At 47.4% G+C, this 15531-nt stretch overlaps 1 protein-coding gene across 2 annotated transcripts; it reads left to right on the top strand.

Annotated features, from left to right (window-relative positions):
• The first annotated feature begins 1218 nt into the window (after positions 1 to 1218).
• TAP2 (transporter 2, ATP binding cassette subfamily B member) lies at positions 1219 to 10914 on the top strand. Of its 2 annotated transcripts, none has more exons than XM_032849255.1 (12): positions 1219 to 1345; positions 1775 to 2275; positions 2366 to 2480; positions 3712 to 3842; positions 4124 to 4329; positions 6780 to 6977; positions 7089 to 7217; positions 8635 to 8823; positions 8991 to 9164; positions 9357 to 9516; positions 9860 to 9985; positions 10543 to 10914. In XM_032849255.1, the coding sequence occupies exons 2-12, from the start codon at positions 1783 to 1785 to the stop codon at positions 10644 to 10646; spliced, it is 2025 nt and encodes a 674-aa protein (XP_032705146.1). In that variant the 5' UTR covers positions 1219 to 1345; positions 1775 to 1782; the 3' UTR covers positions 10647 to 10914. The 2 variants fall into 2 exon arrangements, with proteins under 2 accessions (XP_032705146.1, XP_032705145.1); XM_032849254.1 differs by having other exon boundaries at positions 9860 to 9996.
• Positions 10915 to 15531: the final 4617 nt, after the last annotated feature.

Here is a 15531-nt window from a genome sequence, read left to right as displayed (position 1 = left end):
AAGTAACATTTTGGGGACACTGGATATTGAATGCAGAGATGGACATTAGGGGTTCAATTTCATGATATGTCATGCTCAATTAATTGCAAGATGACAGGACCATGACTAAAGAGGACTCCCTCCTTGAAAGGGAAATATGAGGAAAAAGTAAGCAGGTTTGGAAAATGAGAAAGGCATAATGAGTTTTTCTGAATCATGCAAGGAACATGGACAATGTCCCCTCTTACGGAGAGTTGGAGAGTTAGTTAAAGAAAAAACTTGAAAGCAATTAGCAGCTGAACAGGGAGCTTTTGTTTCCATTAAGGACAGAGTCTCCTTATCTCCAAATCTCAGAATGGCAAGCTTGGAGAAATTTTAATAATCCTCTACTTGGAATACACCTTCCCCCTTTAAACTAGAAGTGCCTCATTGGTAAACATACCAGTAACCTTTCAAACAGGTGGTTTGGAATCCAAGTGATCCTTCCTTTGGGGGTATTCTGAGTTGGGGAGGTAGTTTCAACCTGAATAGTTACTTCTGGAATAAACAAACCAGCATGTTCCATAGGTGGGCTCTGGGTCAGGCAGGACCTATAGAATCCTGTTTACCCCTTAATCAGTGTTAAAATAGACCAGGAAACAAAGTGCATCCTCCTCAAATGCCAGAGGTGCCCCCCAAGACATAATCTGAAACACACCGTAGAGGCTCCTGAACTTGTGCTCTGCCCAGGGAGCTGTGCTGAGGAAGGCAGGTGAAGATAAAGAATCAGGATCCTTCCGCTCAATCTGTGTAAGTGGAAACCTACTGAGGCCCCGGTCAAAGTGTCTGGGACCTTCTATTTAGAAGAGGTCCTGAGTGTCTCTCGCTCAGAATCTGGCTCGGTTTTGATCCCAGACTCTAAAACTGGAGCCGAGGATAGAGGAAGAGGCAGTTCTCAAAACAGGATCAGAGCTCAAGGCAAGAAAATCCAGCGTTTCTCCAAATATAAAACATTCCTTGAAAGAGCTTTGTTTTAATTAATGAACTTAAAACACTTTGCAGGAGTTTTCTGCTCCAGAGTCATAGCTGCTAAGCGCAAGGAGCTCTGAGGGGCGGGGCGCGTCGCGTGCGCGCCCGGCTTGGCACTGGGCTTCCGCGGGCGGCAGGTGTCGGGCGTCCCCTGCTGGTGGCTGCCCTGCCCGAAATCGGGGCTGGGTCTAGGGAAGCGAAAGCGAAAGCGGCGGGCGCCGGGACGCCCCCGTTTGCAGAGGGCCGCCGGCAGACAGAAGGGGAAAACGAAGGAGAGCCAGGGCGAGCCGATTTCAGAGCTCGGTGCTCAGCACGGAGACGAAAGCCCCCCGGAGCTGCAGTCCCGAAGCCGCCGCGGGTGAGTTCGCGCGGCCCGGAGCCGGGAGCGCTAACCGAAGCATCCCAACCCGCCACCCATTCGCACCCCCCGAGCCCCCTCACCCGGCCCTCTGGCCTCCCGGAGAGTGCGAGGGAGCCGGGCGGGGACCGCGGGGCGGCTCTTCAGAACTCGGTGGCGGCGGCGGCGGGCTGGGCGTAGGGCAGGGGGTGGATCACGGGATTTTTTTTTTTTTTTTCTTTTCTTTTTTTAAAGGCTGAGGCTCCCTATGACGGGCAGGATGCCTTCTATCATAAGCCGGCCGTAGTGATGGGCACCGGGGACCCAGGGGATGATTCAGGGTAGGGGTGGGTAAATCGAGAAGCTGACGGACGGGTTGAGCGGAGTCGGGGTGGTGAGCATAGGGCGAGGATTGGGACCCCACCTCCGTCATTCCTCTTCTCCCCCTAGATAACACCATGAGGTTCTCTGACCTGAGACCCTGCGCCTTCCTGCTGCTGGCGGACTCGGCTCTCCTCTGGCTGCTTCAGGGGACACTGGGGGCTCTCCTTCCCCCGGGGCTTCCAGGCCTTTGGCTGGAGGGGACCCTGCGACTTGGAGGGCTCTGGTGGCTGCTAAAGGTGGGAGGACTCCTGGGATTGGTGGGAACACTGCTGCCCCCGCTCTGCCTGGGGACCCCGATGTTTCTCTCCCTGAGGGCCCTGGTCCCAGGGGCCTTGAGTGCTCCCCCAGTCAGAGTGGCTTCAGCCCCTTGGAGCTGGCTGCTGGCAGGGTATGGGGCTGCGTGGCTAAGCTGGGCCATGTGGGCTCTGCTGAGCTCCCCAGGAGCCCAGGAGAGGAAGCAGGACCAGGAGAACAACACAGAATTGATGTGGAGGCTGCTGAAGCTCTCCTGGCCAGACCTGCCCTATCTCGTTGCAGCCTTCTGCTTCCTTATTGTTGCCGTGTTGGGTGAGTCCCGAAGGGGGCGTTGGGAATCGGAGGTGGGCAAAGGTCCTTGGTGCCAGCATGTTCATCTGTTCTCCTCCATACCGCTTTCAGGTGAGACATTCATTCCTTACTATTCGGGTCATGTCATTGACATCCTGAGAGGTGATTTTGACCCTGATGCCTTTGCCAGCGCCATCTTTTTCATGTGTCTCTTCTCCATTGGCAGGTAGGTGATGCTTAATTGGGTTCATTTGCTAGCCTCACATCTTTACGGGGGGCTCTCCATTTCCTGACTCTGTTTTCAGATCCTTTAGTACACGAAGCATAAAGTACTTAAACCAGAATATGTGTGAAAGTGTTTATTCACCGTTGTTTCACACTCTCAGCCACTCTTTCATTCACCCTATTTACCCAACATTATGCTTCCAATCCATACTTGCTACTCTTTGCTGAAGCCAGCTCTTCGGAAGCGACTCCCAGACCCATATTTCTACACCCAGCTCTAGTCTTGTAGTTCACCTGTCTTCTTGACATTGCTACTGGACAACCCACTGTCATCTCACACTCCACATACCCAGACCTTCAAATGTACCATACTCCCTCCTGGTCTTCTTGAAAGTGACTCCCTCTTTTATTCCCATGTACGAGAAACAACCAGGGTCCTAGGCTCCGTCAGTATTGTTGATGCCTTTCTGATGTTCAGACACTAGCCCCACCGTTTTCTGCTTTCAAAGTGTTTCTCCTCTGGCTCTTTTCTGGCCATTCTCATGGTAATTGCTGGAGTTCAAACCCTCCTCATTTTATGTCTGACTATCCCAACAGCCTTCTAAACATGGAAACCATATTTTGTGAAATACTTGCTTCTATCTTTCCCATTTTTCCTTTAAGTTTTGTTATATAAATGGTTGGCCTAAGAGGAATTCTCAACTCCAGGGACAAAAGAGGTGAGGGACAGCATGTCTCTGGGGCTCCAGAGAAGAGGAGGGCAAGGGAATTCATTGCTGCAGTTCTCAGAGTAAAGTAGAAAGGAGGACTTTGGCGTGGGGAGGCAAGAGACCAAGACGGAGGGGGAGGGTAGAGGAACAGCGCTGAAGAAGGTGGGATCTGGGTCAACCAGAACAGGAAGCTATTTCTCTTGACATGTCTTCGTTTCTATTATGGTCTTCCCTATGTCTAGCATGGAGTGAGTTCCATAGATACTCGTGATTTTGTATACGTTAAGATTTTGTTCCCAAGTCTAGCTCTCCCTGTCCTGTTTTTCCTGCCTCTGTTTGTTCCTGCCCCTCCCCTTGTCTCCCCCGCTCTCTCTCTGCATCTCTTCTGCCTCTCATGGTGCACTTTCTCCAACCTTGTATTTCTTTTCATTCTGTGCTTTCTCCTCTGCTTCTCTCACTCGTTCCCCTCTGGGCACCTGTGTCCCCTTCATCCCCGTTCCCTGTTCCTTCCCTCGCCCACAGCTCACTGTGTGCTGGCTGCCGAGGGAGCTGCTTCACCTTCACCATGTCCAGGGTCAACGTGCGGGTCCGGCAGCTGCTTTTCTCCTCCCTTCTGCGCCAGGACCTCAGTTTCTTCCAGGATACTAAGACAGGTGGGGCCTGGAGTCCAGGTCTGGGATTCCCCTGGACATTTCTTGCCTCTCAGTTACCCTCCAGTCCGTAAACAGCCTCTCTTCCCACCTACACCAATGGTGCCAGGGCAAGGAGCTGCTGAGCTCTCTTTTGGGTTGGGGTAGTGAGGTCGCCTCCACTGGTCTCTGCAAGTGAGGGGGTGTTAGGAAGAAGGGGCTTTGTCAGTGGAGACGGTCCGTGGGGGCAGTCTCTGGGTGTTCTGCTTTACAAATGGTTTACTCATTGGCTCTGTCCTCCCCAGGGGAGCTGAATTCGAGACTGAACTCAGATACCAAATTGATGAGCTGCTGGCTTGCTCTGAACGCCAATGTGCTCTTGCGAAGCCTGGTCCAAGTGGTGGGGCTGTATGGCTTCATGCTCAGCCTGTCCCCCCGGCTGGCCTTCCTCTCTCTGCTCAAGGTGCCTCTGGCAATAACAGCTGAAAAAGTGTACGATGTCCGCCATCAGGTATGTGGGGATGTTAGGGAATCCCCAGCAGAAGAAGCTCTTCCAGAGGTCTTCTCTTCTCAGCCTCCAGAGCAGTAGTTCTGACAGGCTTGAGAAGGACCCTGGGCCCTGGGATTTTATGTAAGTGTGTGTGTGTGTGTGTGTGTGTGTGAGAGAGAGAGAGAGAGAGAGAGGAGAGTGGGAGAAGAAGAGGGAGCATTTTTCTGGAAACAGGATAACTTCCTACTAGATTCTCAAAGGAGTCTGGGCATACCTTCTCCACAGAAAGATTAAAAATGCTGTCTTGGAGGATTTTAGGTAGAGTTTTCCCCTTTCTAATCAGGGCAAATCAATTTGGGTGGAGTGTAGAGAAAGTAGAAAAGTGCAGTCAGGAAGTCCTGAGTCTGAGTATCAGCTCTGCTTTCTCTCTTTTTAGAAAAGTGGTGGTAAAGTTTACATAACATAAGATTGACCATTTTTACTATTTTTTATTGTGCCATTCAGTGGCATTAAGTACACTCACATTGTTGTGCAAGGATCACCACCAGCCATCTCTAGAAACTGTCTCCATCTTCCCAAGCTGAAACTTGGTACCTATTAAATAATAACTTCCCCACTTCCCCTCCTCCCAGCCCTTGGCAATGACAGGTCTATTTCCTGTCTCCATGAATCTCATTACTCTAGGTATCTCATGTAAGTGGGATCATGCTGCATTTGTCTTTTTGTGATTGGCTTATTTCACTTAGTGTACTGTCCTTCAGGTTCATCCCTGTTGTAGCACATGTCAGAATTCTCTTCCTTTTTAAGGCTAATATGCCATTGATACATAGACCGTGTTTTGTTAATCCATTCATCTCTTTCCGGATGCTTGGGTTGCTTCTACATTTTGGCTATTGTGAATAATGCTGCTGTAAACATGGGTGTACAAATATTTGTTCGAGTCTCTGCTTTCAGTTCTTTTGGGGATATACCCAGATGCAGAATTGCTGGATGTTATGGTAATTCTGTTTTTAATATTTGAAAGAGCCACCGCCATAATGGTTTTCATAGTGCCTGCACCTTTTGACATTCCCCTTGGCAATACACAAGGGTTTCGATTTCTCCTCGTCCTTCTCCAGCACTTATTTTCTGTTTGTTTCTTGTTTGCTTCTTCTTTATTACATTCCCCGGTACTTATTTAGCTTACAGCTCAAAGTTTCTACCTTTTGACCGCTTTCTTCCAGTCCATTCCCCACCCCTTCCTCTGGTCTCTGGTAACTACAAATCTGATCCCTCTCTCTCTCTCTTTTTTTAAAAGATTTTATTTATTTATTTGACAGAGAGAGATCACAAATAGGCAGAGAGGCAGGCAGAGAGAGAGGAGGAAGCAGGCTCCCTGCCGAGAAGAGAGCCCAACGCAGGACTCGATCCCAGGACCCTGAGATCATTACCTGAGCTGAAGGCAGAGGCTTAACCCACTGAGCCACCCAGGCGCCCTGATCTCTTTTCCTATGAAATTTTTGTTTGTTTGTTTGTTTAGATGGCACATATAAATGAAATCACACGGTATTCCTCTTTCTCTCTGGCTGATTTCACTTAGGATAATGCCCTCAGGTTCCATCCTGGGCAGGTTCCATTGTTGCAAATGGCAGGATTTCCTTCTCTTTTATGGCGGAGTAAAATTCTGCTGTATACGAATATGCAGCGCTTTTTAAAAAATAGCAGCCATCCTAATTTTTATGAGGTGATAGCTCACTGTGGTTTTGATTTGCATTTCCCTAGTGACTAGTGGTGTTGAGCATCTTTTCATGGGCTTGTTGGCCATATCTATCTATATCTTTTTTGGAGAAACGTCTGTTTAAGTTCTTTGCTCATTTTTTAAATTGGGTTGTGTTTTACTTGTTGAGTTGTAGGACTTCTTTCACTATTCTGGGTATTAGTCCCTTATCAGATACATGATTTGGAAATGTTTTCTCCCACAAAAGTTTTTAATTTTGATGAAGACCAATTTTTCTTTGTTGGCTATGCTTTGTGTTATTCCAAGAAATCATCACCAAATCTAGTGTCATAAAGCTTTGCCCTGAAGTTTTCTTCTAAGAGTTTTATGGTTTTAGCTCTGGTTTAGGTTTTTATCCGTTTTGAGTTACATCCCCACCTTTTGTTAACTAGCTGTGGCCCTTTAGGAAAATGATCCCTTCTGGTTTCATTCAGACACTGCGGGTGGTATGAATTCCCTTAAATGAAGGAGCAAATGAAGGAGCCTGTATTCCCTACACTACCCGGCAGTAAGAGCTCAGTAACATTTTGTTTCCTCCCTCTCTACTCTCAGTTCTTCCGGAAAGAAATGTAAGGAAGAGGGGAAAAGGACAGTTAGATATTTTTAGGTAGATTGGGGGAGCATCCCCGGACGGGGATGAGATCATGGCGGGGAGGTCTCCTGTCTTCTGCCCCATCAGCCCCTTATATCCCCCACCCCCCGCCCACTTCTGCAGGCACTGCTTCTGGACATCCAAAATGCTCTGGCGAAAGCAGGACAGGTGGTGCGGGAGGCTGTTGGAGGGCTGCAGACAGTGCGCAGTTTTGGAGCCGAGGCTCAGGAGATCCGTCTCTATAAGGAGGCCCTGGAACGGTGCAGGCAGCTGTGGTGGCGACGAGACCTGGAACGTGCCCTCTACGTACTCTTTCAGAGGGTGAGGAGGCTGTGTGGTTGGGGGTAGGAGCCAGAAAGGGACAGGGAAGGCAGTGGGGTCCCCGCTACTCTGTGTGGTGGACTCTTTCAGGGCTTTCTTCTCGCCCTGCAGATGGTGCACTTGGGAATGCAGGTACTAATGCTGAACTGTGGGGTGCAGCAGATCCTGGCTGGGGACCTCACGCAAGGTGGGCTGCTCTCCTTCCTGCTGTATGAGAAGGACATGGGCCATTATGTGCAGGTGAGTCAGGAGCCTGGACATACTCTCACCAACCGCCACCCCCCCGCCCCGTTTTCTCTCTGGCCTCTGGGCCTTGGCCTTTGTTTGAGCCCCTTAAAAATACAAACCAAGGGCGCCTGGGTGGCTCAGTGGATTAAGCCGCTGCCTTCAGCTCAGGTCATGATCTCGGGGTCCTGGGATCGAGTCCCGCATCGGGCTCTCTGCTCCGCAGGGAGCCTGCTTCCCTCTCTCTCTCTCTCTCTGCCTGCCTCTCCGTCTACTTGTGATCTCTCTCTGTCAAATAAATAAATAAAATCTTTAAAAAAAAATACAAACCAAACCAACCCCCAACTCATTGTATTATGGAGAACTTCAAATTTATGCCAAAAAAAAAAAGATGAACTATAATGAACCTGCATGTACGCATCATCTGCTTTAAAATTATCAACTCATGGCCATTCTGTTTCAACTGTACCCCCATCCATATTATTTTGAAGCAAATTCAAGATATAGTTTTATCTGTAAATGCCTCAGGGCATATCTCTAAAACATAAATATTTAACAAATATAACCAGGAAACACATTACACCAAAAAAGTGTAACAGTAGTTCCTAAAATTTATCAAATACAGGGGTTATATTTCCACTTGTCTCATCTATGTAACATATGTGTCTATATTACATTTATCTCTCTCATGTATGTCTGTGGTAGTATCAGCCATTAATGCTCAATGCCTAGATCCATTCAAATCATTAGGGCTTGCAAGACGGTGACACTCTACCATTCCTCCACTTATTAGCTGGAATACATCTATCCAGGGAGACTTACCCTGGTCCACTCTTTGAACCCAGTGGTACAGTTTGAGTAGGAAAGGCAGAATACCATTTGGGTCTTTCCCTAGATTTACCAGTTTTCAAAAATAGCTACTTCACCTTGGTGGTTATTTTATAATTTTCCTACATATTTGTGAAACATCTTTTATGTATGGAGAGCTGTGCTAGGCACTCTGGTGGCTAGAGTGGCAGAGATGAGGTGGGCACAGTGCCTGCTTTTAAGGAGCTCCCTGTCCAGTTAAGGCAAAACAGAACGGTGCACAAGTAATACGGAGCTGGAACTGGAGGGTCTGGGGAGAGAATTAGCGCTGAACGGGAGTACGGACCTCTTTATCCTTTACGTTGCAGATTGGCTCACTGGCTCCTTGGGTTGCCTTTAAATTCCATCTGAATTGCACATTTAGGGGGAGGGAACCCTTTTCGGATGAGGGGAGGTAAGAACGAGCCCATCTCCGAGTAAGAACGAGCCCATCTCCGAGTACGAACACTGCTACCAAGCCTGACCTGGACAGAGTGTGGCAGGGGAGCGTGCGAGGAGCTGGGGGGGACCTGGTTTCTGGTGAAGCTGCATTTGGGGAGCTGATCCCTCCGTTCTTGTTTTCCAGACCCTGGTTTACATGTGCGGCGATATGCTCAGCAACGTCGGGGCTGCGGAGAAGGTGTTTCAGTACCTGGATCGGAAGCCAAAGCTGCCTCCGCCCGGGACGCTGGCCCCTCCCACTCTGCGGGGGCTGGTGGAATTCCAAAATGTCTCTTTTGCGTATCCCAACCGCCCCGACCAGCCTGTGCTCAAGGTGCCTGAGAGGGGCCGCAGGGAGGGAACCCGGACCTCGGCTCCCAGGCAGCATGGCCTGTAGTAGATCTTTTGTCTCTGAGAGATTGATCCTCCCCCCCACCCCCCGACAGAACCAGAAGGCAAGGGCCGTGGGGCAAGCCTCTGACTGTTTCTCGGCTTTTCTAGGGGCTGACGTTCACTCTACGCCCTGGTCAGATGACGGCTCTGGTGGGGCCCAATGGGTCCGGGAAGAGCACAGTGGCTGCCTTGCTGCAGAATCTGTACCAGCCCACCGGGGGACGGCTGCTGCTGGATGGGAAGCCCATCTCTGAGTACGAACACTGCTACCTGCACCGACAGGTGGGTGGTGGTGGGCTGAGGGCCTGCGGTGAGGACAGGCGATAGGAGGGAAGAAACATGTGCAGAGAGCATGGGAGATCCGTGGGAAGAAGCACAAGGAGCCCATTCTAAGGGAGCTAGACCAGGAGGAAAAGAGGATCCTTGCCATGGAGGCTTGACACAATGTCCCCTGCTCCCATCCCCTCTGCACAGGTGACTTCGGTGGGGCAGGAGCCTGTCCTCTTCTCCGGTTCTGTGAGGGATAACATTGCTTACGGGCTGAAGAGCTGCAGTGATGAGAAGGTGATGGCAGCTGCCCAGGCCGCCAATGCCCACGGCTTCATACAGGAGTTGGAGCATGGACTGAATACAGGTACCTTCCTTCAGAATAGGAGCTGGAGCTGCTTCCTGGGGGTGCGGGTTGTGTCTGCTATTTCCTTGCCTGGTGCTTGGCTCCCACTTTCCTGCCTTCCCCGGCACCGGCACCGGGAGTTTTCTAGTTGCGTGTCCTGGTTGGGAGACAGCCCCCGGGGTAGTAGTGCTCCCTCTCTTGGGGCAGCCTCAACAGGTGTCCACCCCTGCCCTCCTGACATAGGCTCTCATGCTTCCCTCATGGGTGCTGGTGGAAAGACCAGCTGTGCGCTTGTCCCTGCTCATGGGGAGGACACTGTCGTGGCCACTTGTGTCTGAGAAAAGGTATTTCTCGGAATCCTCAGATGTAGGGGAGAAAGGGAAGCAGCTGGCTGCGGGACAGAAGCAGTGTCTGGCCATTGCCCGGGCCCTTGTGCGGGACCCACGAGTCCTCATCCTGGATGAAGCCACCAGTGCTCTGGACGTCCAGTGTGAGCAGGCTGTGAGTCCTGGGGCGGCAGGCAGTGGGACCTGAGGCTCATGATTGAAGGACCAGTGTATGCAGAATTGGGCAGAGGAAGACGAATGGCCCACTAGTGGAAGACTATCTGTGCTTTCGCAGGGGGTGGGGAGTGGAATGGAGAGTATGGGGTGTGGGAACAGTCCCTCCTTTTCCCCAGTTCCCTTTACAGCGGGACAGCTGAGAGAGAAGGGCAGTGCAGACTTTGTCGTCTTTCTCATCGTTCACGTCTTCTCTACCCTGTGCCACAAGAGATATTGCCCAGTTGCGATATGGTGCCCATCCTGTTCTTATTTTTCTTTATTTTTTTTTTAAAGATTTTATTTATTTGAGAGAGCAAGTGAGAGCAAGTGAAAGAGCTCAAGCAGGGTGAGCAGCAGAGGGAGAGGGGGAAGCAGGCCCCCTGACAGGACTTGGTCCCAGGACCCTGGGATTATAACCTGAGCCTAAGACAGACCCTTAACCCACTGAGCCACCCAGGTGCCCCTCTTCTTACCCTTCTGAGGCATTATGATCCTCCCCCTTCAGCTGCAGGACTGGAAATCCCACGGGGACCGAACAGTGCTGGTGATTGCTCACAGGCTGCAGACGGTGCAGAGTGCGGACCAGGTCCTGGTGCTCAGGCAGGGTGAGCTGCGGAAGCACTCAGAGCTCATGGAGGGCCAGGACCTCTATTCCCGCCTGGTGCAGCAGCTCCTGGAGGACTGAGAGCCCGGGGACACGGGACCCTTCCAGTGGTCATCTCCATGATCCAGAGTAGCTCGTGCTGGGAGTTTCCCTGGGCTTGTGCTGCTGGGTAGTTGTTCCTAGAGCTATTGACATGGTGGAAGTTTGGGCCACGTGTGCTGACCGGGGCTGGGAGAAAGGGGGGTGCTGTCTGTTTCCAAGATCCTCATTTCCCTGCTGTATTGTGGCATAATACATCTATTTAAAGTACATTTTCCCTATTAAGTAAATAGCACGTATACGTAGAGAAAAGTAAAACTAACCCTTGTTTCATCTCCCAAAGGTGACCATAGCTACTGTTTTGCTAGCTACCTGTGTCTTAATCTGTTTTTCGAGATAAATATTAGCCAGTATGATGTAAATATTCATGAGGTTGCCTTTCTGTGTCTTTCCCCTTTCACACTGATATCTTATATTTTGGGGGAAGCTAGGATATGGAGGGGTAGAACACTGTTTCCTAATTAACAATGTTAATAAAACACTGGTAATATCTACCATTTATAGAGTTTTAATATGATAGGAAGTATGCTAAATGTTTTTCAGGCATTATCATATTTTGTCCTTTTCCTTAAGCCTGTGTGGTTGGTTATTATTATCCCCATCTTACAGGTGAGGAAACTGAGTCTCGAAGAGGTTAAATAACTTTTCCAAGGTTACACAGGGGTGGAGTTGGAGTCGAATCCAAGCCTGACCCCGGAGTCCACAACCTCAACCAGTAAATTATATGATGTCATGTGTTCATAATCTTGAATTCATACTCAGATTCAGTAAAGAGCTCTGAATTCGCTGCCTTCTCTCTAGTCCCGTGGTTATTATAACTTTCATTTAGTCTTAGATGATCTCATCACCAAAGAGGTTTCCCCATCATTGGCTCAGCTCTTCCAGCCGTTCTTTGTGAAGTCATTTTTCTTTTGCAGACACGTAAGATGACGTCACTTCCCAAAAGTCCTTCAAGCTCTTCCTTCCTTTCTGCTCAGATCTTCCTCACAGCATGCGAGGTTGTGCAGCTCATTTGCAGCACCCTTCCCTGCTGCATTAAGCTCCCACTGCAAACTTCCTGCCCTCCTCATGCCTGTGGGCCTTTGCATATGGTGTGTTCTTGCTGCTTCTTGAACCACCCTTTATGATTTACCCCAGTCCTTCAAGACTTAACTCGGGTCAGGTCTTCCACTCTGAGCTTATTCTGGAGAAAGTGTCCTTTGCATGTGCTTCTGTTGCCCCAGAGCTTACCTCTTTCACAGCCTGTAGTAAACTCCTCATCCCCCCACCCCTCTGTTCTCCCACTAGACCATGAGTTCCTGGGGGGGAAGGCCATATATTTTACTAAGTTTTATATTGACTACCTGGCACAGGGCTTGATTCATAGCAGACAATAAGCAAATGTCTGTTGCACAAATGAGTAAATCTTCTCTGTCCTCCCTCCACATGCCAACCACTGAAAATTCAGAGCTGTGTGCATTACTGCCTTTTGGGAGGGACTTACCTTTGAAGGTTCCTATTCTAGGAAAGAGAAACTTTCACGTTCCCAGAAACACCAGGTGCTTTCCAGCTCTAGCAATGAACTACCCGGAACTTTTGCAGTTTTGGTTTCTTTTTTTCATCCTGGTAACTGTTGGGAATGGGCAAAGTGAGAGAAGGGAGCTTTCTTATGCAGGTATGCCTTCACTTCATTCTGGTGTTAGTGTCTCAAATACCACTGTACTTAAATACCCATGTGGACAATTTTGGCCCAGTTTCTTTCCCTCTTAACCAAACGTCCTTCCTCTATTTATAAAATGGGAATAATCATTCCTGTATGTCCCAACCTTAGGGAAATTGTTGCCCTCAAGGAGGAAGATGATCTGTTAAAATTCTTTGATAGCCTCAGTGTAATGACGATAGCCTCAATATAATGACACCTAATAGTTTAAGCCTGCAAGGTATCTTAAAAATAATAAAGCAGTCAGATCTTACTTTATAGAAAGGGAAACTGGCCTGAAACTGCAGGGCCACTCAGTGATTGAGCTGGGAAGAAAACTCAGGCACTCAGACGGGCATCAGAAAGATGCAGCAGACCTCAGGATCTTAGGGTGTCTGGAAAGTTGGTTATCTGAGGGAAACTCCCAAGTAGACCTTATGTCAGGGACACATTCTGGAAATGTTCCCTGGAGGTCAAAGTGTGGAACTTTGGCAAAAGCCTCCAAGTGTGATTTGTTTGGTAATCACAGATATGAGTGATTCTAGTCTGTTCCTGAGTTCTAGTTCTTTTCATTCACCCCGCCTCCCCTCCAACACCATTTGATCTGCCTGCCCCTTAACCTCCCCTTCTTGTCACTTACCTTCGGCATCTTTCCCATTCGGTCATATTTTACTCTTTCCAAAGGATGGTATGAATGGAGAGGGGAAACGTTAGGAAACTCTCATAGATTTCTCTGGAGCCCGCAGACAACCCATCTGCTTTGCCCAGTGTGGAAATGGCATTGAATTTCAAGTCCTTTATTCCCCAGCCACGTAGGGTAGCCCCTTTGCCGTTCTCATGGCAGTTGTGATTCAAGAGGAGACTGAGTGCAGTTGCCAGAATTTTGGAGAAAGGAATAGGAGTAAGGAAAACAAAGATCTTCCTGGTTTTTGGTGCTTAGTGAGCCAAAAAAGCACCCATCTGATTGAATCTGATGCCCATTTAGTAATCGTAGGAAATACTGGGTTTTGAACCTAGAGTTTTATGGACTTATGAATTATTACAATTCATGTAATTGCCATTACAATAACAATAATCATTCAAGTGCTGTGCTAAGTGCCTCATGTATATCTTTGTACTTTTTCCTCAAGATAATCCTAGGTGCAGATGTTACTATATCAGTTCTAAGAATGAGAAAATGGACATTTAGGCACATTGTCTGGCTCACAAAGCTTGGAAAAGGCGGACTCTGCCCAGCTTTACTACAAAACTCAAAAGAGTTGCCTATGCTCCTTCTATCTGCTTACCTTCCTACTAGCCTCTTTTTAAAAATATATTTATGTGAATAGGAAATATATTAATGGGGTTTAAAATTGAAGAGCCCCAACAAGGTATGTAGAGGAAACCCTCACTCCCATCCTTCCCATGGTTTACCAAGACCCCTTGCACACACAGTCCATGTTCCAAGCTTTATATTTATCCTTCTAGGGAAATTTCATGTATATTTAAGCAAATTTGTGAATATGTTCTTGTTCCCTATTTTTACAAATAGGTCTTTAGATGCACTGTTTTGAACTTTATTTTTTTATACTTAGAAATATACGACTATATAGCATTCTATTTTATGGAAGTACTGTATTTCATTTAGCTTGTCTTCTCCTAGTGATGGGTAGCTAGGTTACTTGAAGTCTCTAGCTAGTATAAGCAATGCCTTGTGTAGACATTATAATACACGTGTGCAAGAATACCCATAGGGTAAAATTCTAAATGGGGAGTTGCTGAGTCCAAGTGTATGTATATATATTACTGATATTGATATATGTTGCAGAATTGCCCTCATAAAGGTTGTATTCATGCACAGTTCCATCAGTAATATATAAATTTATCTGTTTCCCCACATTCTCATCAACATGGAGTGCTGTTAAATTAGCTTTTTTAGGTTTTATCAATTTTATGAATAAGAAGTGACATCATATGGTAGTTGTCATTTGTTTTTCTTTTATTACCACTTACATAAGCATATTAAATTGAGCAAGAAAAATTGGGATACAGGAAACAAAAATGACACACATACACAACAATAACAACACAATATCTGTCTATAATATTGGTAAATCAGAATGAGGAATGAAGAATAACTATGAAAATCACGAACAGATATGACTATGAAATTTAAGAACACAATAGAACAATCACAACATGAGAATGAGGCAGATAAAGTAAGACATTCTAAAGCCTTTGTTTTATTTGGAAAGGGGGTAGAGTTTAACTTCGGATGTTGCCAGTTTAAAACTATGTTAAAAATGTAGGGGTAAAAATAGAGTTACCCTATGATCCAGCAATTGCACTACTAGATATTTACCCCAAAAGATAGAAATACAGTGATCCGAAGGGACACCTGCACCCCAATGTTTATAGCAGCAATGTCCACAATAGCCAATCTATGGAAAAAGCCCAGATGTCCATTGACAGATGAATGGATAAAGAAGATGTGGTATATATAGACAATGGAATATTCCTCAGCCATCAAAAAGAATGAATTCTTGCCATTTGCAATGACGTGGTTGGAACTAGAGGGTATTATGCTGAGTGAAATCAGTCAATAAGAGAAAGAAAAATACCATAAGATTTTACTCATGTGAAATTTAAGACACAAAACAGATGACCACAGGGGAAGGCAAGGAAAATAAGATGAAAACAGAGAGGAAAGCAAATCATAAGAGACTCTTAATTATAGGAAATAAACTGAAGGTTGCTGGAGGGACGTGTGTGGGGGGGATGGGGTAATTGGGAGATGGGCATTAAGGAGGCCACTTGATGTGATGAGTGTTGGGTGTTATATGCAATTGATGAATCACTAAATTCTACCTCTGAAACTAATAAGGTAGGATATGTTAATTAAATTGAATTTAAATTTAAAAAATTAAGTATAGGGGTAACTCTTAACTAGAGTTTAAAATTCTTAAGTCAATAAGAGGAAGTTAGAGAATACATTAAAAATGTACTCAATTTGGGCACCTGGGTGGCTCAGTGGGTTAAGCCTCTGCCTTCAACTCAGGTCATGATCTCAGAGTCCTAGGATCAAGGCCAGCTCTGCTTAGCAGGGAGCCTGCTTCCCCTCTCTCTCTGCCTGC

The sequence above is a fragment of the Lontra canadensis genome, unplaced genomic scaffold, assembly GCF_010015895.1.
Source record: "Lontra canadensis isolate GAN:19392208 unplaced genomic scaffold, GSC_riverotter_1.0 scaffold222, whole genome shotgun sequence".
NCBI classification, from domain to species: Eukaryota; Metazoa; Chordata; class Mammalia; order Carnivora; family Mustelidae; genus Lontra; species Lontra canadensis.
This window is presented reverse-complemented; position numbering and strand designations above follow the sequence as displayed.

Bases quoted from the DNA above. Each gene is read 5' to 3' on its own strand.
- TAP2 (XM_032849254.1), top strand. From the start codon at position 1,783: ATGAGGTTCTCTGACCTGAGACCCTGCGCCTTCCTGCTGCTGGCGGAC. The intron at 3,843-4,123 runs GTGGGGCCTGGA...TGTCCTCCCCAG, and splicing joins CTTCCAGGATACTAAGACAG to GGGAGCTGAATTCGAGACTG. The intron at 9,517-9,859 runs GTACCTTCCTTC...CGGAATCCTCAG, and splicing joins GGAGCATGGACTGAATACAG to ATGTAGGGGAGAAAGGGAAG.